Here is a 26,659-nt window from a genome sequence, read left to right as displayed (position 1 = left end):
AGTCGGTGGGGTGCTTGCCTCTGCATGAAGCCCTTTTTAAACACCCCTCACTGAACCCCAAAGAGAAACCTGTGACAGGCAAGCGACTGGGAACCCACCTTCAAGACGGTGAAACCCCAGTTTGGGGAATGTGGAGGCTACAGGCTGACATTCATCCGGGCCTGTTCATTAATACCCACTGAGCTGTTAGGCCCCAAGCCTGGGAGAGCTGGCCCAAGCCACAGCAGAGAGAGAGCCCTTCATGGCTCTTTGCCTCCTCTCTGTAGGAGCTCACTCAGTTTTAGTTCTTTCTCCTCAGGGGAAGCACTGGTGAGGCAGCCAGGCACCGCCACCCCCCCCCATTTCCTGCATCTTACCAATGTGGGGCTCCCCATCCCACTGTTGGGGTTGGAACTGGGCCGGGGGGGGACCCTTGGGCATGCCTAGCAAACATTCTACCACTAAACTACACTTCAATCCTTCCTTCAGCACATTTCTTTGTGCAAGCCTTTCCAGCGAGGCTTTTCCTCACCTACCGTATCAGCTCCCAATTTACAACAGCAGTTCTGCAGACAGAGCTGCGCTGAGCTCAGCTGAAGCCGGACCTAGGGGCTCCCAACTTTCAACCTCTACAGAGGCGGCTGGGGACTTCAGCGGAGCTCGGAGCCTGGTGCTGTGGCCATGAGCCAGAGACACCTGGGTTCCCATGGACAGGGCCTGGACAGGGGTGCCCAACTATTCCCAGGAAGCATGGGGTTCATTTCCTCCCTGAATAGACAGTATAGGGAAGCGTATTTACTACCCACTGAGCTTTTGGGTGCAGGGGCCCCAAGCCTGAGAGAACTGTCCACGCCACAGCAGAGAACTCACGGCTGGAGGGGCCATATCCGCAGAGATCCCTGAGGAAGGAGTCCTAAGACGCCTGTGGCTGTGGGACCCACCTAGCTTCCTCTCTGGGCTTCGATGGAAGTGAGTTCGCTGAGACCAGAGGAACCAGAGGAGGGAAAGGAATTGTAACCCGGAGTGCCCCCCACAACACCTCAAGCCTACACGTGGCTCCTGTCTCTACTCACCTTCCAGCAGGTACCAGGCCCACAGTGGGCAAGAAAGGGGCACCACAGTCTCATCCTAGGAGAGTTTTCAGTAGACCCTGTACCAACCAGACCTGTCAGAGGGCATCTTTGTGTGCCTGGAGGAAGTGGTTGAGAGCTTCCCTGAGAAATAAAATTATTCTGGCCCACCCAGCAATAAACACCTCACCCAGAGGCAGGGCCAGGACAGAGGCATTTCTGTATACTTGTACCCAAGGTTAGAACAGTGTTTCCTGGTGGCTGGAATGACTCTTAGAAAGGAATACCGTCTAAATCCCCTCAGGACCAGGGGGTCTCTTGGCTCTGGACACCCAGGGTGAGGAGACCTCTAATGGGATGGAAAGCCTGCTACCTAGAAAGAAGCTTTGCCTAAAGAGACAGCCCAGAGGCCAAAATCAGCTTAGGCTAGCTGTAGCTCCAGCCATTCCTTGCCAATCTTTGTCAGAGCATCCTATAAGTAATAGATAAAACCCCTGAGAGCCATTAACTTAGCAGACACTAGCTTCTACCAACCCAAAGCTAAGAACTCCATCAGATAGCATCTTGGGCCTATAGGAAAGCTTCCATCATCTTGCTGTACCTACCGTTCTGATGTGCCCACCAATGTATTTTAAAGTTGCCTGGATTTATGGCTTTCTTTGTTCTGTGAAACCATAAAACTTGATGAAAATGTCTCTATGTTGGGACATGGAATTTGGAGTAACCTAAATCCGTGCTCCTGGGCCACGTCACTCAAAGTGGCTCCAGAATAAACTATTCCCATTAGGATGAGAACTCTATTTTTGACATTGACACTACCTTTACCAGGATGGGGCTGGACCACCCAGCGGGAGGGCCAACCCATTTAAATGGTGGCTTCCACACACCAAGTGCCCAGGGGCAGTCCAGCATCTCTGAACTCATACAATCTTGTGAGGTAGGAACTACTTTATTGCCTTTATACATGGGGAAACTGAAACCCAGAAAGGTTCTAATCGAACAGAGCCATAGGACAGAGAGCGGGACTAGGGCCTGCCTCCAGGGCCCTCCATCTCACCCACTACTTACCTCTGCTCTGTTCTGACTCACGGTCCCTCAGCACCACCAGGCCTGTGGAAGTGGTTTGGCTTCCAGCCTGCATCCCAAGCTCAGAACTCTAACCCCTTCCTCCCTCCTACTTAGAAGGCTTCCGGACCATCTGGCACCGGATAGGCAGAGGACAAGGAAAGTGCTGTGGGCCAGGTGTCAGGTCTCCAGTCACTCCTGAGAAAATGGGTAGGAGGGTGAGTGGGCTAGGCCACCAGAGTCCTCAGCATGACGGATTCTGTCATTTGTGGGGTTCGGTACAAAAGCAAAGTGAGAGGTTCCTTCTTTAAAAACTAAAACCTAAAAGAATTTCAAGTTCTTGCAGGAGAGATTAAACTTAGCCCAGGGCTCTGAGGAAACCACAGAGGTCATACCCAGAGGGTCAGAGCTCTGGAGCCAAGAGCTAAACCCCAGGGCTTCATTCTTCAGTCTTCCAAAGAGGGAAGGAGGTGGGAAAGGGGTAGTGAGCTCTCAGGACTGACAGCATCCCAGCTCAGCCACCTCAGAAAAGCTAGCCTGGGCTACCCCACCTGTAATGAGCTCTAGCTCCCTCCTTAGCGTGGCTCACACCCTCATTAACTGGAGGATGGTGGCTGTGTTTCAGTACTGAAAAGCATGGTTCAGGGAAAGGGCCAGCCCTGAGAAACACTCCCTCCCAGGCAGCCCCCACCCTCAGCTGCATTCTGCCTCCTGTTTTGCAAAGGAACCAAGCCCCACAGCTAACAGGCAGTTTGACTGGCAAAGATTCTGGAATCTGACTCATGGGACAGGAAAGTGGCGTTGGGTGGAATTTCTTTCTCATCCTGAGTCCTCACAGGCCCTGCTCAGTGCCTGCCCAGTGAGAACGGGGTGGCCTTCCTGGGCCAGCAGAGTCCTGTGGTCAGACCCTAAGAAGGCCTGGCTTGGAGGATGATTGGGTAGGAGGCTTTGGGGCTGGTGCCCAGCTACAGTGCTGGAAGAGCAGACAGCTATGGGCCTAGATAAAGGCTGGAAGGCTTGGTCTGCCCTCCATTGAACAGTGAACAGGTTAGGATGGTCCTAACCCCCATCGCACATCTGTTACCAAGCTAGACACAGTGTTCAAAAAATACCCATTTACCGGTACACTCCTGAGACAGTCCTGGGAGGTTGATGCTCAAAGGCCCTTGCACCCATCAAATCCCAGGTTCCAGGCTGCACCAACCAGGGCCACCAGCCTGAGAACGTGGCACCATGTGGCTGGGGATAGGTAGAAGAGAGATCAAGACTGGCACGAAGACACGATGCTGGTGAGGGGGGCCCTTGGCCCCAGGGCAAAGGCCACTTGAACCCAGAGGTGAGATGAACCCCAAGATGAAGATGTTGATTCCCTGGCACCCTCTTGACTCGCCTTCAAATCACAAGGCCCGAGATTTTTCCAAGTGTACCCAGTGTGGGGCAAACCCCCAGGTTCCACCTGGCATCAGGCAGAAGCTGAGAGTCAAACAGCCAGTGTTCATGATGGAGTGTGGTGGGCTGAAATGGGTTGCAGGCCCAGCGGAGGCCTGGCAGCCACTGGCAACAGGAACTATTTGGCCCTCCAGGACGGATGGGCGAACACGATGGGCCTCTTCTTGGCCCAGCGCGAGAACACAGCCTTCTCAGTGATGAAACGATGGGCACTCCGTGGTGCCCGTTCATGCAAAACATACATCTGACACTCATCCAGCCGGCCCTTCTCGAAGTAGTGGTAAGGCACGGAGCGGGGGTTCTTCTCACTGTTGGGAGGGAACAGGGTCAGGGAGGAAAGACACAAGGCCTTAGAGCCATGTACCTCTAGCTAGGGCCGCAGCTGCTCGGGCGAGGGACAGCCACATCTGGACAGATGGCAGAAGGCCAGCAGGTGTGGAACCCACAGGCCAGGACTCACAACCTGCTTCTTGCAAGCTGGGTGACCCTGGATCAACAGCCGCTCTGGAAATGGAGTGGGTTGTTGAGCTCCAGGCAATGCATGTCAAAGGATAAAGTCACCTAGGAGAGCTGCCACTCCCTGTAGGGGCGGGGCCTAACTCCCGTGCCCAGGGCTCTCAGTTATGCATGGGTACCTGCCCCTTTGCAGGTCACGGCAGGGCCCCTGTGCTTACCATTTCTCTCATATGCCCAAGACACAGGTTCTGAAGGGAAAGGGGTGAAAACCTTGAATCTCTTCTGAACTCCTTAGTTATAACAATATTGAAATATAATATTGTTATAATACAATTCCATATCCATATGTGAACTCACAGTATTTGAGTAAGGCCACAACTAAATCTATTTGTAGTGTTTTTATTATAGGCTCCGGGGAGGCAGGGGATGAACGCACTTTTAAGGGTTACTCCTTCAGGTGGGTCCAACCCAAGGCCCACTCTGCCAAATGTTTTTGGCAACTTTTTTTTTTTTTAATTTGTGTGTGGAGGGGTGGGTAAGAGCCTGCCATACTGCACATGTGGAGGTCAACTTGAGGGTGAGTTTTCTCTTTCTACCATGTGGGTCCTGGGAATTGAATATCAACCTGATATTCAATAAGACTTTGCAGCAGGCCTCTTCCCCCACTGAGCCGTCCCACCAGGCCCCTTTTTGGTAATTTGGTGGCATGGTTCTTTCCTTTTTTTTTTTTTTTTTTTTTCAAGACAGAGTTTCTCTGTGTAGCCCTGTAGCCCTGGCTATCCTATTTTGTGGACCAGGCTGGACTTGAACTCACAGAGATCTGCCTGCCTCTGCATCCCGGAGTGCTGGGATTACAGGTGTGTGTCACCACGCTCAGTTGATGGCATGGTTCTTAAGTGTGAACTCTACAGATGACAATGTCATGTAGCAATGTCAAAGGTTAGACACACTTTCTCTGATGGCTCAGCAGCCTTCGGAAAGATGTACAAATCTTTGCTTTGGTTTGAGTTTTTTGAGAGGCAAAAACAAACAAACAAAAATAAAACCACCTGTTCTACAAAGTAGGTCCAGGACAGCTAGAGCTCTGTAAAAAAAAATAAAAAAGGGCATACTTGAACTTGATGTGGGACCTAGGTTGACTCTCTTGCCTCTACCTCATAAGTGGGATTACTATGCCCAGCTAGAGGTTGCCCTCTTCCCCAAAGGTCTGCATTTGTGGCTCCGGGCCTCTAGAGTTCTCCTCCTCCCCTGCCCCCGATGCCCAGCCTGGGCTCTAGCCTGACCTGCAATAGCTGTCGCTGACCATCCCGTAGACCACGATCTCCTCGCACAGCTCCAGGGCCAGGATCATGGTGAACCAACCAGTGCTGAGGAAGGAACCCGACTGCCTCCTGAGGATGGGAAAGAGGCAGAGCGCCAGCCTGAGGTCAGCAGCGGAGCTGGATGTGAAGCCAGGTTTGTTTAGTCTTGCTACCCAAGCTGATGATGAGATTAGGGCCCTGGAGAACCAGGCCTGGGGAAACCCTACGGACAAACTAGGAAGCCTGTTTTGAGTAACTCCACTGTAGGGAACCCCGCTCACTCCTGTACCTCTCAGCCTAAGTGACCCAGCTGTGAAATGGGGAGACTTAAAGGTGGCTTTGAAGACGGAAACCAGTCAGCCTTGCCCATGCCCCGACCCCATCCCACTTGGGTCAAGGTGCTGTGGCAGCCCCAGGCTCAGCTCTCTTGAGGAGGCAGCTCTGGGTACTCTTCAAGCAGAGGGTCTTCACTGAGGGTGCAAGCCAGCTCACCCACTCAGACTGAGCCCTGCCAGGGCCTGCCCCACCTGGTGCTAACACACAGACAACATGACGTCAGATGGTGTTGGCAGATAGAAAGACGGGGGACGGAGACCATCAGGGCGGGCCACTCCTCCAGAGGAGGCGGTCGGGGAGGCTTCCCTGAGGAAGTGATAGTTCATCCAGACCAGACCGGCCAGAAAAAGTCAGTTGGGGGGAAAATTTGGAAGAATGTTCTAGGGAGAAGGAACTGAGCATGTGTAACGGGACTGTTGCCGGGGACTCATGTGACATCTGAGGACGGGGGATGGGGCACAGGGGTGAGGACTCCCTGGGGAGTCCTGAGGGCCCTTCAGAATGAGGGGTTGAAGAGAGCTGTCTGATGCAGACTGCTCAGCTCTGAGCCAGAGACCCAGAGACAGTGGGTTTTTTTGTTTTGCTTTTTTTTTTTTTTTTTTTTTTTTGCCTATTTTTGAAACAGTCTCATGTAGCCCAGGCTAACTCAACTAACTCCCTATGTAGCTGATGATGGCCTTGAACTCCTGACCATCGTGCCTCTAGCTCCTGAGCACTGGGATCCCAGAGGTGCGAGTGGTCAATTTATTCAGTGCCTCCTGCATGCCGGGCAAGCGCTCCGCCAGCGGAGACACACCCGCAGCCTGAAGGAGCTCTTACTTCCGTTATCTGGGACGGACCTCAGAGGCCACCCCAACCCTTAAAGCATCTCCTAGCAGAAAGAGGGAGAAGGCAGGCCCCGAATGCCAGGGGTGCCCAGCTCACCGGTTCTTGCCCGTCTCATCCTGGAAGATCTGGTCGCAGTAGGCCATCATGCGCTCCGTGAAGGTGTACACCTGCAGGCCTGGGTACATCCTGGTGAGCTGCAGCAAGGTGCGGTAGGTGCGGCCGCCCAGCGTCCGGTCCATGTGCCTGCCCTGGCCCCACACCACATACAGCGTGTCCCGAGCATGCTGGAAATAGTGCGAGTAGTTGCGCAGAAGTAACGGCACGCTCGTGTGCGAGATGACGCGCAGAGTGCTGCGCTGGCCCACGTCCTTCTCGAAGCCCACGGTGGGTGCCTGGTTCATGCGGAGCACGCACTCGGCGCCATCGATCTGGGCGCCCAGGCCCGAACCCAGCATCTGGCCCGAGCTGGAAACCACCGCGCAGCTGTGGCACGGCTCTCGGATGAGTGGCTGCAGAGGGAATAGAGAGAGGTCAGGAACCCGCAACTCCGGCAGCCCCCCCTCCGCCCCGCCCCCATCATGCCCACTAAGCCGCCTGATAGTTGGATCCGTTCCAAGGACTAAGATTTACTGTGGGTTTTTTTGTTTGTTTGCTTGTTTTAGGTTTTAAATTTTGTGTATATAATCTCAGGGCTCAGGGAGGCAGAGGCAGGTGGATCTCTGTGAGTTGGAGGCCAGCCTGGACTACAAATCGAGTTCAGGACAGCCAGGGCTACACAGAGAAACTGTCTTGGAAAGCAAGCAAACAAACACAAAACAAAATAAAATTTGGGGCATTGTGCCTATGTGTGTGCACAGGGGTGGATGTGCTCGCACACATCTGTGGGGGGTTGTGTACCAGAGGTTCACGCTTGGTGTCTTCCTCAATCACTCTTTATCACCGTGTGAGTGCCGGAAATTGAACCCAGGTCCCCCAGAGGAGCAGCCGGTGCTCTAACCACTGAGCCATCTCGCCAGCCCCCAATCTTTTTTTTTTTTTTGAGACAGAGTTTCTCATTGAACCAGGACTTTGCTAATTCTGCTAAACTGGCTGGAGAGGCCGCCCCAGGGATCTTCCTGTGTCTGCGTGCTCTTACGCCAATGCTCAAGGAAGGCCGGACTCAGGCCCTCATGCTTGCCCATCCACCGGTGTTACCAACTGAACCGACTCTGCAGGCTCTAGGTTGCTTGTTTTTGTTTTGGGGGGGTGGGGCACACATCACAGTACTCATGTGAAATTCAAGGTCAACTGGCGCGAGCCAGTTCTCTCCTTCCACCACGTGGGTTCGTGGGTTCCACCGGTAGAGCTCAGGTCGGTAGAGCTCAGGTCGGCAGGCTCTGTAGTTAAGCCCTCCCACCTGGCCGGCCCCACTTTTCTTTCATTCGTGACGGGAAGTCTCACTGTGTTGCTCAGGCATGCCTTGTGCCATTTCTTCTGCTTCAACTTCACAGATGCTGGGACCATAGGGGGCAACTACCATGTTTTTGCCAACTTGGCAAGCTAGACACATGAAAACGACTTTCCCAAGCTTCCTTATCAGCCATATCCAGCGCTGCTGCTGCACCCAGGGCCCTAAAAAGTTGCTACGTTACTGGGACCTTGTTATGGTTACAGGATCAAATATTTATCAAGTACTTATAAAGCGAGGTGTCTGGCACTTACTGGACGTCGTATATTTGTTAAGTAAACGTGAGCCTCAGCGATTTGGAACCACGTAGGTCCCTCGCTGCCCTGCCCAAGCCCAACCCACACTGTACTGAACTTAGAACAGAAGAGTCTTCAATAAGAAGGGTTTTCCCGAGCCCAGCCCATGACAGTTCTGTCTGAGCCTAAATCCTGGCTCTGTCCCTTCCTAGTACCATGGCCTAGGGCAAGGCATGTCCACCCCTCCTCTGGGAAGTGGGTGTGAAAACACCTGCTGACCCTCTTGGGAGAACTGCAATAGGAAAAGCACAGAGAAATAAGGAGCCGGGGTGGGTGGGAAGAGCTGAGAGGGGGTTGGGGACAGGCTGCCAAAGTCACACGGCAGAATGGAAACACTCTCTCTCCAGGCTCCACCTCCCCCCCACCCCCGCCCAGCACTTCTAAAAGCCAGAGAGGGCTGCAAAAAGACATGAAAGAACCTTTGGGAGGGGCAGCAAAGTTCTGTGTCATCTTGGTGAGGGCTCTCCATGCTCTCCTATTTCTGCAGGGCATGACGGCACACACCTTTAGTCCCAGCACTCAGGAGGCAGGGGCAGGTGCATGTCTGAGTTCAAAGTCAGCCTGATCTACACAGCAAGTTCCAGGCCAGACAGAACTATATAGCAAGACCCTGTCTATAACAAGAAAAGCAACAAAACCTTCCATGAACTGGTTTCTCCCAATTGGCAACTTCTGTTATGATCTGTTAATCTGTTGTGTTGGCACGTGTGGACACACATCCACGCGGAGGCCCAAGGTTAATATATAGTGTCTTCCTTGTCTGCCGTGTATATTGACACACGGTCTCTCACCATACACCAAGAACCCTGCTTTGGCTAGTCTGGCTCGCTATCTTACCCTGGGGATCCCATCTCCCCAAAGAAGGGACCACAGCAAGTTACCATGCTGATCTAGCTTTTTGTCGGTTCTGGGGTCCACGCTCTGGTGCTTACATCTGCATGACACACACTTTATGACTGACCCATCTCCCTGGTCCCACCCCACTTCTTTTGAGATGAGTCTGGTTATACAGAGAATGCCTTGGGCTCCAGGTGCTGGAACTACAGATGTGAGCACCCAGACCGCAGGCCCAAGAAAACCCATCCCCTACCCCCACACGGTCTCCAGTTGTTACCAGCCAAGTGGCAGACACCTAGCAGCCTGACCACACACACCCAGAAGAGTGTCAGGGCTCCCAGGAAAAGGCTGGGCCCTCAGGTCCATAGAGGCACGTGAAAGATACAGGGATATTACCTGTAGTCAATAAAGGACATTGTGAAATCCCACTCAGGTCCTTTTTTTTTTTTTTTATAAGATGTTGATTTAAGAACTCATAAGTCCATTTTCTGTACCACAGTGTTAAAAAAAAAAAAAAAAAAAAGACTTTCTAAACCATGCATGGTGGGGCATGGGCCAAGCTGTAATCCCAGCACTTGGGAGGCTCAGATCAGTTCATCTGCCACACAGCAGATTCCAGACCCTCTCCCGAAAAAGCAGAAAACAAAATTCAAAAGGATTCCTTGTTGTGCCCTCAGTCTGAGTCTGTCCAGGCAGTGGCAGTCTGTGCTCATTCTAGTCACTATCAGCCCCATTGATCTGGTTTCAGTAGTGATGGCCCCCATGCTCTTCTGAATTCCTGGATTCGAATGCTTGGCTATAGGCACAGGCACTATTAGGAGGTGTGGCCTTGTTGGAGGACGTGTATCACTGTAGGGGCAGGCTTTGAGGTCCCCTATGCTCAAGTTATGCCCAGTGAGGCACACAGTCTCTCCTTGCTGCCTGCAGATCAAGACGGGGAACTCTCAGGTCTTTCTCCAGCACCACATCTGCCTGCACACTGCCATGCTTCCCGCCATGATGACAATGAACTAGACCTCTGAAACTGTAAGCCAGCCCCAATGAAATGTTTTCCTTTATAAGAGTTGCCATGGTCATGGTGTCTCTTCACAGCAATAAAACTCTAACTAAGACACCTATCAAGAATGTCAAACTGGCCTCACAAGATCTTAAGTTGTTTTCACTCAGGACAAGAGTGTAAAAGGGAGGTCTGGAGGGAGCTCAGTGGTTAAGAGCACTGGCTGCTCTTCCACAGGACCCAGATTCAATTCCCAGCACCCACATGGCAGCTCACAGCTGTCTCTAACCCCTGTTCGAGGGGATCTGACACCTTCACACACAGACATACATGCAGTCAAAACACCAATGTACATAAAATAAAAACAAATACTTTTTAAAAAAGAGTGGAAAAGGTATAGCTGTTGACATTCAAAATCTGGATTTCCCACTTAAGAAAAACAAATGGAGGCTGGAGAGAGGGCTCAGTGGTGAAATAGGGACCTCAGTCCAATCTCCAGACCCTGTGGAAGGAAGGAAGGAAAGGTGGCAGGCAGAGGAAGGGCAGGCGAGTGAGCTGGGCACTGGGGCATTCGCTTGTAATCCCAAGGCTCACTGACCAGTCTAGCTAACTTAATTCCAAACAACAAGAGATCCTGTCTCAAAAAAAAAAAAAAAAAAAAAATTGTACACACACACACACACACACACACACACGGTCAACGTCTGAGAAAAAACCCAAGGCTGATCTCCACACACATCCACACATACAAAAGGGAGGGGGAGTGTCCTATGAGGGCCTAAATATCTAGAAGAGCTCTAACCACACTACAGCATACTGGACCGTGGCCGTCCAGCACACCCTGGCACTTGTCCCACCTGGCCGGGAGTGTTGTTTCTTTGCTTCGGTTTGGTTTAGGTCCTAGAAATTGAACCTAGCACCTGTCCTTGCTAACAGGATACCTGAGCTCCAGCCACAGCCCACACAAATACTCACACAGCAGCTGTGCTGTGCACTGTTGGCCATGTGCTGCCTGCTGGTCACCCTCAAAGCAGCCTGACGTAGGCAAGAGTGGCTTCAATGGTCCTTTGAAGATGAGAAGGCTGAGGCTCAAAGGGATGGGGACCGACATGTCTCCAGCAAGCTGGGACTCTTGGGCATGCCCTTAGAGCCAAGTGAGTAAGAGCACCAAACTAAGAACCAGATTTTTAGGGCCAAAACCCATACAGGATGGCTTTAGGGAGCTGTTAAATGTGAAATGTGACTCAAGGGGCCCGCTGCTATCGGGGTCAAGGATGTGAATGCCCCTGTGGCACACCAGGTAGAGCAAATACAGGGAGGTGGGCACCACAGACAGGAGCCCCAGTGCCCCCATTCTATGAGTCCTGGGACCACACAAAACCTTGACCTCTGTTGGCTCTTTATTCTCAGCTGCCACACCACAGACTGCAGGAGCCATGTCTGTTGAGCATATGGTGTGGAGACACAGAAGTCAAAAGACGAACTGGGTATCCCAACTGGGCACCTGCCCTTTCATTTCCAGCATGTCATTGGGAGTCCCCAGGCAGTGTTTGCTTAGTACAGACCTGTAATGGAAATGCTGGCTTCTTTAAAAACTCAGTCATGTTATGTAAATATGTTTTTGTTTTAATCCCAAGTGTGGGATTTCAGTTTGGGCTTTAGTTTGTCCACAGATGATAATCGCCTCCTGCGGGGCGTGGTCTTTGCCAGCTGGTAATGGCCTCAGTGCAGCAAGGAGAGGGGTGTGGTCTAGGACTCTGAGGAATATAACTAGGAGAGCCTGGAGAGAGAAAGTGTGGCTTGTGGCAAGTGGCCACAAGTGGAGAGATCAGAGATGCTTCCTGGAACAGCAGCTCCGAGGAGAGAGGCGGAGGAGAGTGCTTACTGCCTTTTCTGTTGGTGGAGAATTGGTATATAGCCCTAAAGAATCCATTGACCCTAAACAGATGGGAAAAGTAAAGGGGTCTGTGCCCCTCTCCCCACTAACCTTCTCTCTCCTACCTAGGGTTGCAGGGTTGGAAGGAAGAGGCTTTAAAGAACCCCAAATAAAGTAAAAAACAAGCGTGACACAAACCCCATTTCCTCCTAGACCTTGAGCTCTCAGAGAGGTGAAGCCACTGGCAGAAGCCACACAGCAGGTAAGCAAGCAGAGAAGCTGAGCTCAGCATCTAGGCTGGCTTGCTACCAGCCCAGTGCTCACTGCTTCCTAGAGCTGGGGAACCCACCTCAGCATTGCCTGGCTGACTCACCTTCCCGTCTGGCACGCTGCTGTAGCCACTGAAGTGCAGGGGTCCTGGCACAGTGGGTCTGGGGACCACAGGGAGGTGGTGGTCCAGGCAGGTCGCCAGGCAGAGGGGCAGGCAGGCCCAGCAGCACAGGAAGATGTAGACAGCAGAGAAGGTCAAGGTGCACAGGATGAGGAGCAGAAGGCGACCCTGAAGGAGACAGTGGACATGTGCCTGGGGGGTACTTTCAGATAACACCCAGCCTCCCCGTGCAGAATCCCATCTCCACTGATGAGGCCTTCTTCAGGGATACCTAGCTCTCAGCCCTTGACTCTAGAAATAACTCCCCCAAATCCCTCCTTCCAGGTCAGGACGATCACGCTCATTCAGAGTGACACCTACAGGATGGGGTCTTAAACCCAATGGCAGAACCCACATTCTCACCTAGAACCCAGATACACTATGCAGTCTGGGGTCTCAAGAGCCTTTAGCCCAGGCCAGTGCTACCTCCATGGGCCTACCTCCATCACCCCATCCCCAGTTGATGCTAGGACCTGGGTGGGCAGTCCAAGAGGTGGAAGGAGACTTGAGAAAAATATCATTTAAGAAATGCCTTCAAGGACTGGAAAGAGGGCTAGGCGGTGAAATTTCTGTGCTTGCAAAAGGAGCCAGGTTCCAAGAGCCCAGGTAGGTTGCCTGACAATCACCCATTGCATATACAAGTAAATAAAGTAGATTAGACCAATCTCTGCAGGTGTGGTAGCTCCACCCTTGCCTGAGGAAGGACTGTTACAAGTTTGAGGCCAACCTGGACTACACAGTGAATTTCAGGCTATCCTGAGCTACAGACTAAGACAATGTTTCAAAACCAAAACAAACAAACATGCAAACAGAAAATGCTTTCAGTAGTTGGAATGCTTCCCCTCAGTCACCCCACTTCTAGAAGAAACCCTCTGGCCCTCTCACCTAGGGGTGGCCTCCTGCACACCCACTGACAGTGCCCAGAAAGTTTTGGAAGAGCCATGTCCCAGGTGTCTACCACTGTGTGCTGGGCCATCCATCTATCCATCTCAATACCTGTGACTCTCCCAGCTCTAGTTTTCTAGGCCCAAGGCCATTCCAAAGAAAACACTAGAAGCTGGCCAGTATGCCCAGAAAACCAGAGGTACAGAACAGCCCCCCACAGCCTGCCAGGGGCCCACCCTTCCTTGTCTGTGCATAAGCCACATCAGTTTCTAAAAATAAGCTGTGAGGCCAGCTGTCCAGGAGACCTGCTTCACAGCTCCTAAGGCCTCTGGTCCCGCACAACAACTGATCCCCTGCCCACAAGGGACCCGAGACCTTGACTCAGTCAGTCGTGACTAATCTCCTCACCCCAACATTCAGGGTGCTCCCCAGTAAAGACAAGAACAGCTGGCCTGAACCTTCACACCTAGTCTCACCTCCCAACTGGGCGACACTGTACCGTTATTTCCATTTCCAGGTAACAACAAAGTGAAACCAAAAGGGAAGCCACTTGCCTTGGTGTCACACAGACTCAGGAGCAGGGTGCGGGCATAGGAGCAACCACCAGGGCTGTGGGTGGGATTCTGTGTGAGGGTATATGCTCAGCAAGCGCATGGCTGTAAGTTCTGTCCCCAACACCAAACGGGGCTGGGAGGATGACTTTAGCTCCTGGCGTGGGAAGGTGGCTGCGAAGCTCTGCCGGGATTGCCCACAAATCTCAGTCAGTTTTATTTCTTCCATGTCACTTACCGGGGCCTTCATGCTGTCCTTGCCCTTAGCAGTCGGGAGGCTGCTGTCTCCAGAGCTTGGGATGGGAAAGGCTAGAAGCTGGTCTCAGGGGATGAGGGAAACTGAGGCAAGGGAAAATACAGATCTAGGTCAAGGCAAATGGGTCCAGGAACCAAAAGCCTTAAAGTCTCCAAGCATGCAACAACGTTCCCCATCCTAAATGATGTGGGTTCAGAGACCTTGCCAAATCAGCCCCCACGGTGCAGATGGGGAAGGAGAGGCAGAGAGGAGGCGCTCTCGGCTCAAGGTCACCCATCCCCTCAGAGACGGGCAAAGAAAGCCAAGAGTCAGAATTTCTTCCCCATCCATCCCATCTCTCTACCGCGGGGCGATGGAGAGGCCTGGAGCGGGCACGCTGTGGGGTTTTCACCCTGCTAGCTTCCACCGTCCCCTCCCGAAGCTGGGCGCTAACCGGACGGGCAGGTTGGAGCGCGCCGAGATCTCAGGATGCGCGGCTCGGAGCTCCATGTCCAGTGGGCCAGGCCAGATGGGCTGGAACCGGCCCCGGGTAGGAGGCAGTACTGCAGCCTAGAAGCCAGAGCAACGCAGCCGGGAGCCTGTGCCGGGCCTGCCGGAGGGGCGGAGGCTTTGAGCACAGGGGGCGGGGTCTGCGCAGCGCGGTCGAGCCCTGCGTGGCTGTCTCAGAGACCTCCGGCCCAGGCAGAGAGGTCTCGACGTCGGGGGCGGGGCTTGTCTGCTTTGGCTTTTCACTCTGCTCCTTGTGTGCCGAGGGCCTGGAAGAAGAGATCTCCAGAATGCCTGAGCCACCGTGCAGTGGCTGCTGGCCGTGGAGACTTGTGGTTCTGAAATTACTGGGGAAGTGACAGAGGGACAGGAAATGAAGCAAGGGCTTCGAGTTAAGCAGCCCTGGGTTTCAGGCTGGTAGGGTTGTCACCTCAAATGAAACACGAGTTGTGAGCCCGGCACAGTGGCACACGCCTGTAATCCTAGCAGGGAGGCAGAGGCAGGCGGATCTCTGTGAGTTCAAGACCGCCTGCTCTACAAAGTGAGTCCAGGACAGCCAAGGCTTCACAGAGAAACCCTGTCTCGAAAAAACAAATAAAGCAAGATGTGGACTTGAATCTGTGTTTTTGAGGAAGAGTTCCACTTATTTCAGGCAGGCCAAGGCCAGCGGCATCTGCTGTAGTACTGAGAGCTGGGAATGGCTCAGGTTTGTTTTCCTGTTTTGTTTTGGAGACAGGGTTTCCCTGTGTGGCCCTGGCTGTCCTGTTCTGTAGACCGGGCTGGCCTTGAACTCAAGAGATCTGCCTGCCTCTGCCTTCCAAGTGCTTAAGCTAAAGGTGTGGCCCACCACCACCCAGCAGGCTGTTTTAATATTTAATATTCATCTGTAAATGCAGCCTCTTTCTCTGTAAAGTAGGAAAAAAAAACAAAAACCCCTCTCCCAGTAAGGGCAGAGGTGACCCAGGGCAGTACCAGAAAATTTCACAGTCCTGTAGAGGTTCTTCTGCTTGGTTTTTGTCGAATCCACTGCCTCTGAGCCTCTGAGGTTGCAAACGGAATCCCTCCATCGTGGCCACCTTCTGAACATGTCACATCAAACCAGTTCTTACCCCAGGACCCTGTACTTGCTGCCTTCTCTCCCTAGACTGCTCTTGTCACATTCCTAGTGGGACTCCTTGTCTCTCAGCTCAAACCTCAACTCTTAGGGAAGACCCTTGCCAACCACCTTTCCCAACGGCACACCCAAACATGACGTTTCAGACAGGCTTTTTCTATGTAGCTGCCCATTTGCTTTCTGTCCCCGTGACAAAAGCAATGGTGAAGGGAAAAGTTTTATTTCCGCTTACAACTCCCACAGCCCAGCCCAAAACTGAGGGAAGTCAGGGCAGTAACCTGCAGGCCGGAACTGGAGCAGAGGCCAGGGAGGAGTGCTGCTTGCTCGCTTATTCCTCAGCCTCACACTCGGCTACCTTTCTCATAACCACCTAGGGTCACCTGCCCAGCGGTGACACTGCCCACAGTAGGCTGAACCATCTCACATCAATCATTAACGAAAAAAAGAAAGAGGAAAAGAAAAATGCCCTGTAAGACATGCCAACATGCCAACGATGGAGGCATTTTCCTCAGCTGAAGTTCCCTCTTTCCAGATGACCTCGGTTTGTGTCAAGTACAGTCCGAGATCCTCCTGTGTGAGTCTCACAAGTGCTGGGATTACAGGCATTAGCCACACTTCCCCCACAGGACTCTAAGTCAGTTCCCTTGTTCTCAAGCTCAGGCTCCCATTGGACTCATCTCCACATGGTGACAATCTTCAGCACCCACGTGGTCCCTGACAGGAACAAAACAAGGCAGGAGAACCACGAGCCTCTGAGGTCTTAGGTCACTTTCCTCACAGCCTCAAGCCCCTGCCAAGGTTCCTGGCCAGAAGGTAAGTTGTCACCTATGTGTGTGACCTCAGGACTCTGAGTTCAAGGTTAGCCCCGTGGGAGCCAGACCCCAGAAGATGTGGCAGCAGATCCCAGTTCCTACCTTGTCGTCCTCCTACCTTCCTGCGTCCCTGGCTGGACACCTCTGGGTGGCATCAGAAGCTCAACACTATTTCCCAACTTCCTGCCAACCAAGAATGAATCCCTGCAGCTGTGCCAGCACAGAGTAATCGCCCAACACCACCCAGAACAGGCCACGTGTCTTGCTTGAAAAGTGCCAGTTCCTGGAATGCCGCACTGAGGCCAGCCCCTTCTGCTCCCCCTTTCTCTCCCATTCTCACCAGCCACTTTTCAAACTCTGGCCACATTTGATGGGCCAGTAGAACAATTATTGAAAGGCTTTTCCAGGGTCCCGGCAGACCAGTCTTGGCCCCTTCATGGCCCCTACAATGCTACTTCTTGCTAAAATATTTTCTTTCTCCCAATTGCTAAAATGTTTTCTTTCTCCCAAATTCCAGGTCCTTTACTGTGCCCTTGGCCTGGGACCCAACCGGGACATGTATGACCCTTCTGGTCTCAGCTTAGAAGGTAAGGCCCCTTCCCCCTGACATCACGCATGAGATGATTTGGTAATGGTTCCCTTCGCCAGGACTTTGGCCCTGGGCTTCTCCCCAAAGCTGTGTCATCCTGGCTGATAGCCTGTTACAGGACAGCTGCTCAGGCAGTCTAATGTGTTCCTGAGGTCTGTGTGCATTCTTTCCATTTCACACTTCAGACCAAGGAGGCAAGGGGCTAGAAAGCTCCATGTCCTGGAAACATAGCCAGGCTCTAGAACACCTTGAAAGAAAAGGCCACTGAGCACAGCTAGGTCAGACTGAGGTCAAGGCCATACTGGTTTCCCAGTATGGGAAGGAAAAGAGGTAGCCCAGGGATGCTATAGGCTAGCCTAGAACTCGTAGGCTGGCCATTGAGGCTTCCCTATTTGACTCAAGAGTAACAGTGACCCTTGAAGGGCACCCCCTCGACCAACTCCAGCGGGCATGCCTCTGCTCATTTTTGCCTCCTTCTCTCTTAGAGGGGCACTGTGAAGCCATTCCAGAGCTGGGAAACGGGAGGCCTAGTATATGGGGCTGGTCTTGTTCCTAAGCCTGCACCTTAAAACTCCTGGGCTTGTTCCCCATTGGAACAAGGGGGCAGAGCCTCCACCTTCCACTTCTCCAGAGCATGAGGCCATAGGAGCTAGGTGGCCAAAACTAAGTCCCCAGGCCCAAGGCATGGTGCAGACTGGTTCCAGCATTTATTGCTGAGTGGTCTCACTCAAGCCCTTCATCCAGTGAGCCTCCATTTTGCAGTCTGTAAAAAGAGAATATCAACATTTTTAATAGTAAATGAGCTACGTGGGGGTGCCCTGACTCTATGCAGGGCGCAGTACTATCACTGAATGGAGCTGAGTAGTTGCAGCGTTCATTAGGGGGTACTGTCCTCCTGTGGCTGATAGCTGGAACTGCAGGCTAGCTCCCTGGGTGGAGCTGGAAAATTGTTGAGGGCACATTGTCCAGGGGGGAAGAACTCAGGCAGGTGCGAGTGGAGTCACTCGGAGTGCTGCTCCACCCACTGATAGAGGCGCCGGGCGTAGTGAGCCGGGCTGACAGTGGAGAAGGACTGGCCTCGATAGCGCACCGTCTTCCACAGCTGCTCCAGCCGTTTGCGAAGCCCATAGACGGTGGTCAGATCCACCAAGCCCAGAAAATAGCGTAGGTCTGGCCCGTCCAAGATATGGAGCGCATTGGGCACATCGGACAGCAGCCGGCGGTTCTGACCCATTGCCTCTGCCGAATCCAGCGCACCATGTACGGACCTGAGTGGGGGCAATAGGAGAGAGCTGTCGCCTCCTGGCCAGTGAGCACACGCTCGGGGGCTAAGGAATAAAGGAGCTGAAATTCTCCTTTCAACTTCCCTTTCACAGCCACTGGCCCAGAGCGCTGCTGAGTCCTTGAAATATACCCAGTGTCACGGGAAATGGCAGGCTCCAGGGTAAACTGAACTTCAGAGTCAGTACTAATAGGCCGAAGATACGGCTCGGCCATTTTGTTGCTCTTGTGGAGGACTGAGTTCAGCTCCCAGCACACACCAAGAGCCCCTCAAAACTGCCTGTGACTCCTGCTCCAGTGACCCAACACCACCTTTTGGCCTCCATAGGCAGTGCACTCACACACACATATATACATTTTGTTTGTTTGTTTTGTTTGTTTATTGAGACAGGGTTTCTCTGTTCAGCCATGGCTGTCCTGGACTCACTTTGTAAACCAGGCTGGCCTCTAACTCACAGAGATCCACCTGCCTCTGCCTCCCCAAGTGATGGGATTACAGGTGTGCACCACTGAGCCCAGCAAACAAAATCTTTTTAAAAAGCAGTATTGAAAATAAAGCAAATGCCGGACTCAGTAGCACACTCCTGTAATCTGTGAGTTCAAAGCTAAAAGAGTCCAGGACAAGCAAGGGAAACCCTGTCTTGAAAAACAAAACAACAAAACAAAACAAAACAAAACAAAAAAACAAAACAGGAAAGGTCATCAACTTTTAGGTTAATGATATAAAATAATCAAACACATTGACTCAACATTATTTTTTAATTTTTTGCTTGCTTTTTTGTTGTTGTTGTTGTTGGTTTGGTTTAGTTTGAGACAAGGTTCCTCTGTGTAACAGCCCTGGCTGTCCTGGAACTCACTTTGTAGACCAGGCTGGCCTTGAACTCAAGAGATCCACCTGCCTCTGCCTCCTGAGTGCTGGGATTATAGGTGCCACTGTGCCTCGATTTTGTTTGCTTTTGAGACAGGGTTTCAATACAGGTAGCTCAAATTGGTCTTGAACTTACTGTGCAGCACTCTTTTTTTTTTTTTTTAACCTTTGTAATTGAGGCTATCAGAGGGAAAAAGTAATTCTATATTTCAAAGACTCAGCAGCCACTTGTGGCCTGTACCTGTGAATGGGACGTAGGACCCTGGGCTGAATCCTATTTCTGTTGGGGAGGGGTCAATCCAGAGCATCTGGGTCATGCAGACTTGGCCTCAGCCAGGTTTGGGGTAGTCCAGTCCCTAGAAGTCTTAGGATCGCAGTGCTGAACTGAGAGCAGAGTCTAACCACCCCCAGTGTGTAGACCTGTGATCTCCCTCAAATGTATTCCTAGGGGCAGGTTCCCTACTGCCAAATCCCAGCAGGGGACGCTAGCTGGGCAGCGGTTCTCAACATTCCTAATGCTGGGACCCTTTAATACAGTTCCTCATGTTGTGGGTCATTATCCACAGGCTGAAAACTGCTGCCATAGGCTTTCTTTAGTCCTATCATGGGGGGGGGGGGAGTGTCATGAAGAAAATAAGTCAGCCAATGAGAGACAAGCCCCACCACAGTACCAATCAAAAAGCTGGTAGAAGAGCCTGGGCAGGATTAACCTGGAAACTGGACTTGTGGGGCAATGGTGAAGAGCCTGTTGGAAAATACTTCACCATGAGGACCATCCTATGCAAACTGGAACTTACTGGATCTATGACAGCAGAGCTCTGCTCTATTCATCAGCAGAGGGTAGGAGCTGGGCCATGACTGCCCCATGACAGACACTTCATCTGATCTGGACATGGTTGGGCTGTGACTGTGGGGAGCCGTCAGTCTGTGCCCTCCTCAAGTTCCCCCACCCCAAGGGCCTCTTTTCCATAAATGGGGCAGGAATAGAAGCTGCACGAGAGCTGAGGGCACCCTCATCTTTTATTTCCCCTGTCTATGCACAAGACCAATGGGCTTAGGTTTTGTGTTGGTGTAGTTTGAGCAGGGTCTCACTATGTTATCCTGGCTGACCCCGAACTCAGAGATCCACCTGCCTCTGTCTCTTGGGTGCTGGGACTAAAGGCCTGCTTTAAAGGTCACATCCCGCAGGCCTGACCTCTCAAATGGCCTTTCTGTTCAAGGGTGAGCCTTGAAGAACTGCTATTGGGAGTTCTTTGACTCCTCTCCCTTGCTCTGAGCCCTGATTGCTACATCTGTAAAGTGAGAATCAGTCCATGGTATCAGTGAGGGTCATGTCACATGGAAGGAGTGACCATTTCTTCTACACAGAGTGCACGGTGATGGTGCTGGTGCTGATGACTTCAGGGGTCTAGAGACAGAATGACCGAGGTCAGAGGGCACAAAACTAAATGAATTTTGTTTCTGCTCAGAAACCTTGGTTGGCCCCATATGCCCTGCTGGAAAAGAGGCAGACGGTTCAAACCATCACTAAATGCCTTCTTAGACCCTTCAGCTCTATCCTCTGCTATGGTCCATCTGGGTCCCTTGCCTCTAGCAGCCATGCTTGCAGATACACACACACAGACACAGATAGACACACACACATATACACAGACACAAACACAGAGAGAGACACACAGTAACACACAGACACACAAAGGCACAGACAGACACACACACAGGCACAGACACACACAGGCACTGACACACACACACACACACAGACATACACACACAGACAGACAGACAGACAGTACTTCCCAGCCTTGAAGCTCTGGGCCAAGCCACCACAGGGAAGATAGTCTTACCCTTCATTGCCTATCTTACCACACCCATGGCTGCCATACCCCCCCCCCCCCCGGAGGCAAGGCTCACCTAAATGTGCGGAAAATGACGCCTCTGTAATGTTCCTTCTCATCTTCATGGAGGAGCTGAAAGGCCACCAGGAGACTGTAATCTAGAATGTTCAGGTCCCGCAGGAAGGCTATGTCCAGGTCTATCTGGTGGAGCAACCATTTCCGCTGGGGTCCTGTAAGAACACCAGATCCCACCAGGATTTGAATCGTTGGCAAATAGGATAGAATTTAGGCAAATAGGACCCCCCTCTTCCAGTCCTCACCCTGGATGGAGTAATAGACAGTGACTGCCTGTGACTCACCCAGTTTCATGGTCTTTCCCTGAAAGTTGAGATCCTTCAGCACCAAGAGAATGGGGCTGCCCTCAGGGGCTGGCTCCACCCAGCGGCTTAGCTTGCAGCCCTTGATGTCATACCTATGAGGTGGGGCACACATAAGAGTCGCTGGAAGCTTCCCAGATGTGATTGTTCCTATATCGACTAAATCACTGTGGATTCACTTTCAACCTCAGAGCCCTTAAGACTGTGCCCCCATATTACAGATGGAGAAACAGAGATGCAAGCATTAACTTGCCTGTGTCACAGGGTAAGCAAAGAAACAGAACAAGGATTAAAACTCAGGTCTCTACAAGCTCAACCCAGGGGCTAACATCTTGTCTTCCAGGAGAGGAGCCCCACCAGCAGGTTGGTGATGTTCTACAATTCTAGCTACATTTGTTTATTTCCTGCAGATGACTTGAAAGAATTGGTTATCTTGTCTCACCATGCGGGTCCTGGGGATTGAACTCCCATCCCCAAGCTTGGTTGCAGTTGCCTTTTCCGACTGAACCATCTCACCTGACCTGTTCTGATTCTATTAGTCTTCCTCACTTTCTCAACTATAAAATGTGGGTAGCTAACACAGTGTGGTGGCCCTTGATCCCAGCACTGGGGAGGTAATGCAAGAGGACAGGAAGTGGGAGACTAATCTGGACTACGGGACCCAAAGGAAGATGTAGCTCAGTGGTGAGCCTAGCATGTATAAAGCCATGAAAGCAATGTACTCTCTTCCCAGTACTGGCCCCTCAAAAGATGAAAGAATGCAAACAACTGTCCCCCGCTGGGAGGATCTTGGTTCTTCCTGGGTCTGCTTGGCTGTCCAGCAGGTGAGTGTCTATGCCTCAGATTGCACCTCTCCTGTGGAGTCAGGATCCTGCATCTGCTCCGGATGGACTCACCTCTCAGAGTTGCGGCCAGCAGGGTAGAAGACATTATTCATGATGATGAAGTACTTCTGGGGACAGGGGTGGGGAGTGAGGGAAGCTTGGACATCACCCTCCAGGAGCCCCCACTGCCGAGCCACCTCGCCGCCGCTACACCCACCTTTTTCTCACGAGCCACCCGCAGACTGTGCACTCCTGGAAGAGGAGAAGGCAAGCAGGTGAAGGCCTCTAACTCCACGTTCCCTGCTCCAGGGCTCGCATCTTTCTCAAGACCGGCCCCGTTGCTGAGCCTGTGAATCCAGGTCCTGCCCCAGACTCCCCTCCCTTCTCCTGAATCTGTGTCTCAGGGACCTTAAGCCTTGCCTCAGTGATATCCCCGCCTATAACCCCAAACCAGCCTCCCCACCCACAACCCCACCCTCCCCAGGCACTTTGCGGTTTAGGCCCCGCCCCGGCCGCATACCCAGCAACCGTGCTAGCAGTGAGTGTGGGTACTGCTTCAGGTGCTGCATGTAGCGGGGCAGGTGGGCGAGCAGCACCTGCACTTCCTGGCGGCGCTGGGTCTTCAGGAAGAAGCGTTGGTCATGGCTGCGGGTGGGGACCAGGGGCCACTGTCCAGGCTTGGCTGGTGCATTTCCCCCCTAGTCCCTGTTCTGCCCCTACTTTTGCCTGAGGGTGGGTGTGTCTGTTCCCCACTCCCTTGTTTCACCCCACCTTCGCCAGACCTGATCCTCTCTGCTGATGGCTGCTATTTCTTTCCCAGGGCCATTCCTCCAGTCCAGAACCAAGCCCCAGTCCTGCCCAACCCCTGCTGCCAGCTCACGTCAGGAAGAAGATGGCCTTGCTCTTGGAGGTGCTGAGGAATTGAAGGTAGGGGCCACCGGGGCCCAGAGTAGCCTGATAGTCGCTTTCAGTCAGGCCTAGGGATTGCCTCAGACGTGCAAAAGCTGGGCCAGCCAGGGTGCCCAGCTCGAAGCCCTGTAGGGGAGAAAGCAGCCCCAAGGGAGTCCACCCACATGGGGCCAGGGGCCAGGTGTCTGGTTAGGGACAGTCAGGACCCAGCAAGGTTCCAGGAACAGGCCATCACTCCCACTCACAGCTGAGGAGGAAGGAGCCAGGGCAAAGACTTCAACCCCTTCTGGGCTTCCTACCTCTTCGTGAACCTGGGTCATGACTTCCGAGTAATCCTTCTGGGTGGGAGGTCCCTGCAGGGGTTGGTAGAGAGTTTCAGAGAAAAATCGGGGTTCCCCAATCGCCTACCTGGAGAGGAGACTGTGAGTCCAGTACCTGACCTGACCCTTTCCTTTAGCAAACAAGAACCTGACAAGTCTCCTTAGCTTAAATTGGGAAGCTGTGAGCTTCTGGTTCACCCCGGGCTGGAGAACCGATGGGTGTGTGCTATCGCCCACATCTGGGTCTTCAGGACCAGGGTCTGACTTCAAGCCTGTTGCAGGCTTTCAAACACTCGTGCTGGCTGTATACAGCCAGATGGCATCCCAGTAAAAGAAAATGGCCTTGAAGCCCAGTGATCCCAGGTGTCGCCTGAGAGAGCCTGACTGGAGAAGGTGACCTGAGCAGAAATCGGAAAGGGGGTAGAGAGGAGAAACAGAGTTCTTGAGGTAGGGAAAACGGCACTGGTGGCCAGAGGTAGCGTAAGAGGGTTCAGGTGTCTGGAGGCCAGAGGTGCAGTGAAGTGTGTGTGGGTGAGGCTGGACAGCCAGCCCTGCAGCCAGCGGCATCTTCACATTGTGCTCAGTCCTAGCGAACCATGGGAGATTGTCTGTCGGTAATGAGGTCAGGCTGTGTTCTAGAGAATTCCTCCAGATCTTGTAGCTGAACTGTTCATATGTGCACACACACACATACAGGCTCAACGGCATGCTGGGTTGCTGAGCTGGCAGTTGGGTGACCCTTTCTGCTGAGCCAGCCTGGCCCCAGCCTGACAGGCTCCAGGGAGGATGGACAGGGCTGGGCTGTGTGGGGGTGGGGGAGCCCTTCTTAACCACTCAAGCTGGCAGGGCCTAGGGGCATCAGAAACCAGGGGTTATTGGCCCCTCCACTCATGATACAGATGGGGGCACTGAGGCCTAGAGAGACAGAGGCCCACCTGAAGCACACATCTGCCAGCTGAAGCAGGGAGTCTCTCATAGCGCCCGGACTTTCCAGCTTCCCACCCCAGAATTTCTGCTTCCTGGCACAAATCCCTGCCTCCCTCTTTTTGGTAGCGCTCTCCGATCCCCAGTGTCAAAATGTTAGAGAGATATACCCACAGCTGGGTCTCCCTCTTGGAGGTTGAGGTGCATGAGACAGAATGGGCCATTCACCGTGGGTGGGTTGTCCATGGAGACCTGGGTGGCAGCCCACAGCCCTTCCTGCATCATACGCGTTATTCTGTGCAGTTCATGTCCCGGGCTGATCTCAAACAGGCCAACTCGTTTCTGCTTGTCTCGGAGGCGCCAAAAGAAGCCACCTCGGTTCCCTGAGGAAACTGTCATGCTTGCAATCTCCGGGGAGAAGGACAGGGTCTGATGGGAAGAGACACAGGAAACAAAGGGCATGCGGTGTTGTCTCAGAAGGAAATGCACAGGTTCAATCTTACTTCCACTAATTAGAAATGTTTCCCTTATCTTTCTCTGTTTCGCTTTCTTCAGCCATAAAACATGGGGATGATGCTCTAGCCATCTCCCCAGTTGTTGAGGGGCCACATGGCGTAGCATGTGGCACATGGTATGCAAATAGGGTGGAGATGGAGCATGCCTTCTGTAGTCAAGTCCAGTCGAGTCTGAGAGCTGCATGATCTTAGGTCAGTGCCTGCCTCACTTTCTCCTCTGCAACATGTAAGGTCTGTTACATGTTAACTGCTACTGTTGTGTCTGAGCTGCCTTCACAGGAAGGCTTGCTAGCAGACTAGGATGCTGGGAGATTCAGTGACTTATCTGTTTCCTCCACTGTGCTGTGCTCTTCTGTGCTGAAGTCACACCCATTCCTAGTGGAGATCCATGGTGTGTGAAAAGCTGAGAGCTTGAGCTCTTAACAGCCTTATGGGAGAGCTCATCTTATCACCCCAATTTTCCTGATGAGGAAACTGAGGAAAACCTCGGGATCGCGGGGGGGGGGGTGCTGTACGCCCACCAGAGCCCAACCCCACTTCATACCATGTACAGCGGGTCCTGGTTTTCCCAGATCAGAGTCCTTCTCTAGCTGAAATGGGGGTGTGCCCGCGCCTCTGGCCAGGAGCAAGGCGGGACTTGCTCACTTACCCTTCCCTCTCTTCCCCGTCTCCGGTCAGTCCCTACCTCCCGGCGCCCAAGGCTTGGCGTGGCCGCCATCGCCCCCAGCTGCAGCTTCTCTGGCTTTGGTGGTGTCCCCGAGGTCCCGATGCAGGAGTCAGGCCCCGCCTCCTCATTGCGACAGACTCCTAGTGAAGTTGCCCGGTATGCGCCCCATCCTCTTTTGGGACGCTGGTTTTTGGCTGGGAATCGCGCCTCCGAGGATGCAGCATCCTCTGGACCCTGGTCCTCCTGGTTAGGCGGAGTCGCCGGGCCTACAAGTGGGGTGGGTTGCTGGAGAAAAGACTCTGTCGCGGTTGCTTTCGCTCTGCCAGTGGGGCGCTGTCGTCTGCCTGCTGGGACAACCTCTGAGTCTAAGGCATCCTCCGAACTCTGACTGGGCGGGGCCGCCGAGCCTTGGCTGGGTTGCCGGAGGGAGGCTTCCAGTCTCCCTTTCTTTCTCAACCGTGGACGCGAATTACTGGGTGTGGAGGAAGGTAGCCTAAATTGTGTTTCTCCGGTCTTTTCAGGCATGAAATCCGCATTGACTGTCTCTTAGGTGAAGAAACTAAGAGCAGAAAAAGAAGTGACCCTCTCCAGATCGACAGTCAGAGCATCCTTCCGTGCGACTGATGCACCCCCTGGGGGCCACAGCGGAGCTGCCAGACACCGGAGATTTCGTGGTGAGCTAGCTAGAGGGACACAGCTTCTAGTGTGGTCTTCTAAAAGCATAAATCAGTGATGTCACCCTTGTACTTTAAGTTTCCAGTGACTTCCTGTAGGCGCTATTGTGTGTATGGGTATCTTATTTGGGTTCTTGTATCTACCACCCTTCTCCACCCCAACCCCTTCCAACCCCCCAACCCTAGGTAGGAGAGAGAGGTTAGAGGGGAAAGCGGACGTAGACCTCTTTAGACCACTTCCTGTTGATTAGGGTCGTTGGGTTCCTTGGGACAAGTCCAATCTTCGTAGTCAGGGTATTCCAACTTCTTGTCAACCAGGAGCACAGCCTTCTTCAGAGTGGCCCCCCTCCACCCCTCTGGGGCTCTGGCATTTATATCCTCTCAAGAGTCCACAGAATTTCA

The 26,659-nt window shown here is 52.8% G+C and overlaps 2 protein-coding genes and 1 long non-coding RNA gene across 10 annotated transcripts; 1 reads left to right on the top strand and 2 right to left on the bottom strand.

Annotated features, from left to right (window-relative positions):
• Positions 1 to 1,979: 1,979 nt before the first annotated feature.
• St6galnac4 (ST6 N-acetylgalactosaminide alpha-2,6-sialyltransferase 4) lies at positions 1,980 to 16,618 on the bottom strand. 2 transcript variants are annotated; one of them, XM_021659429.2, is made up of 6 exons: positions 14,493 to 16,618; positions 14,042 to 14,142; positions 12,311 to 12,496; positions 6,581 to 6,993; positions 5,303 to 5,410; positions 1,980 to 3,871 (listed from the first exon to the last, which is right to left on the bottom strand). In XM_021659429.2, the coding sequence occupies exons 2-6, from the start codon at positions 14,051 to 14,053 to the stop codon at positions 3,682 to 3,684; spliced, it is 909 nt and encodes a 302-aa protein (XP_021515104.1). In that variant the 5' UTR covers positions 14,054 to 14,142; positions 14,493 to 16,618; the 3' UTR covers positions 1,980 to 3,681. The 2 variants fall into 2 exon arrangements, with proteins under 2 accessions (XP_021515104.1, XP_060245922.1); XM_060389939.1 differs by lacking the exon at positions 1,980 to 3,871 and adding an exon at positions 3,892 to 5,103 and having other exon boundaries at positions 14,493 to 16,616.
• Positions 16,400 to 26,329, top strand: LOC132655880 (uncharacterized). 5 transcript variants are annotated; one of them, XR_009593807.1, is made up of 8 exons: positions 16,400 to 16,472; positions 16,989 to 17,058; positions 21,646 to 21,787; positions 22,158 to 23,175; positions 23,759 to 23,924; positions 24,732 to 24,892; positions 25,595 to 25,739; positions 26,105 to 26,329. It is a non-coding gene; the product is annotated as an uncharacterized LOC132655880 (long non-coding RNA). The 5 variants fall into 5 exon arrangements; XR_009593809.1 differs by having other exon boundaries at positions 21,646 to 22,607; positions 23,069 to 23,175; XR_009593810.1 differs by having other exon boundaries at positions 21,646 to 23,175; positions 23,759 to 23,870; positions 24,759 to 24,892.
• Positions 17,344 to 26,109, bottom strand: Pip5kl1 (phosphatidylinositol-4-phosphate 5-kinase like 1). 3 transcript variants are annotated; one of them, XM_060389938.1, is made up of 10 exons: positions 25,566 to 26,109; positions 24,630 to 24,830; positions 23,457 to 23,510; positions 23,129 to 23,283; positions 22,769 to 22,893; positions 22,466 to 22,500; positions 22,321 to 22,376; positions 21,407 to 21,519; positions 21,124 to 21,277; positions 17,344 to 18,328 (listed from the first exon to the last, which is right to left on the bottom strand). In XM_060389938.1, the coding sequence occupies exons 1-10, from the start codon at positions 26,106 to 26,108 to the stop codon at positions 18,061 to 18,063; spliced, it is 1,704 nt and encodes a 567-aa protein (XP_060245921.1). In that variant the 5' UTR covers position 26,109; the 3' UTR covers positions 17,344 to 18,060. The 3 variants fall into 3 exon arrangements, with proteins under 3 accessions (XP_060245921.1, XP_060245920.1, XP_021519402.2); XM_060389937.1 differs by having other exon boundaries at positions 17,346 to 18,328; positions 24,576 to 24,830; XM_021663727.2 differs by having other exon boundaries at positions 17,346 to 18,328; positions 24,576 to 24,830; positions 25,602 to 26,109.
• Positions 26,330 to 26,659: the final 330 nt, after the last annotated feature.

Source organism: Meriones unguiculatus, chromosome 8 (genome assembly GCF_030254825.1).
Source record: "Meriones unguiculatus strain TT.TT164.6M chromosome 8, Bangor_MerUng_6.1, whole genome shotgun sequence".
Taxonomy (NCBI): Eukaryota; Metazoa; Chordata; class Mammalia; order Rodentia; family Muridae; genus Meriones; species Meriones unguiculatus.
This window is presented reverse-complemented; position numbering and strand designations above follow the sequence as displayed.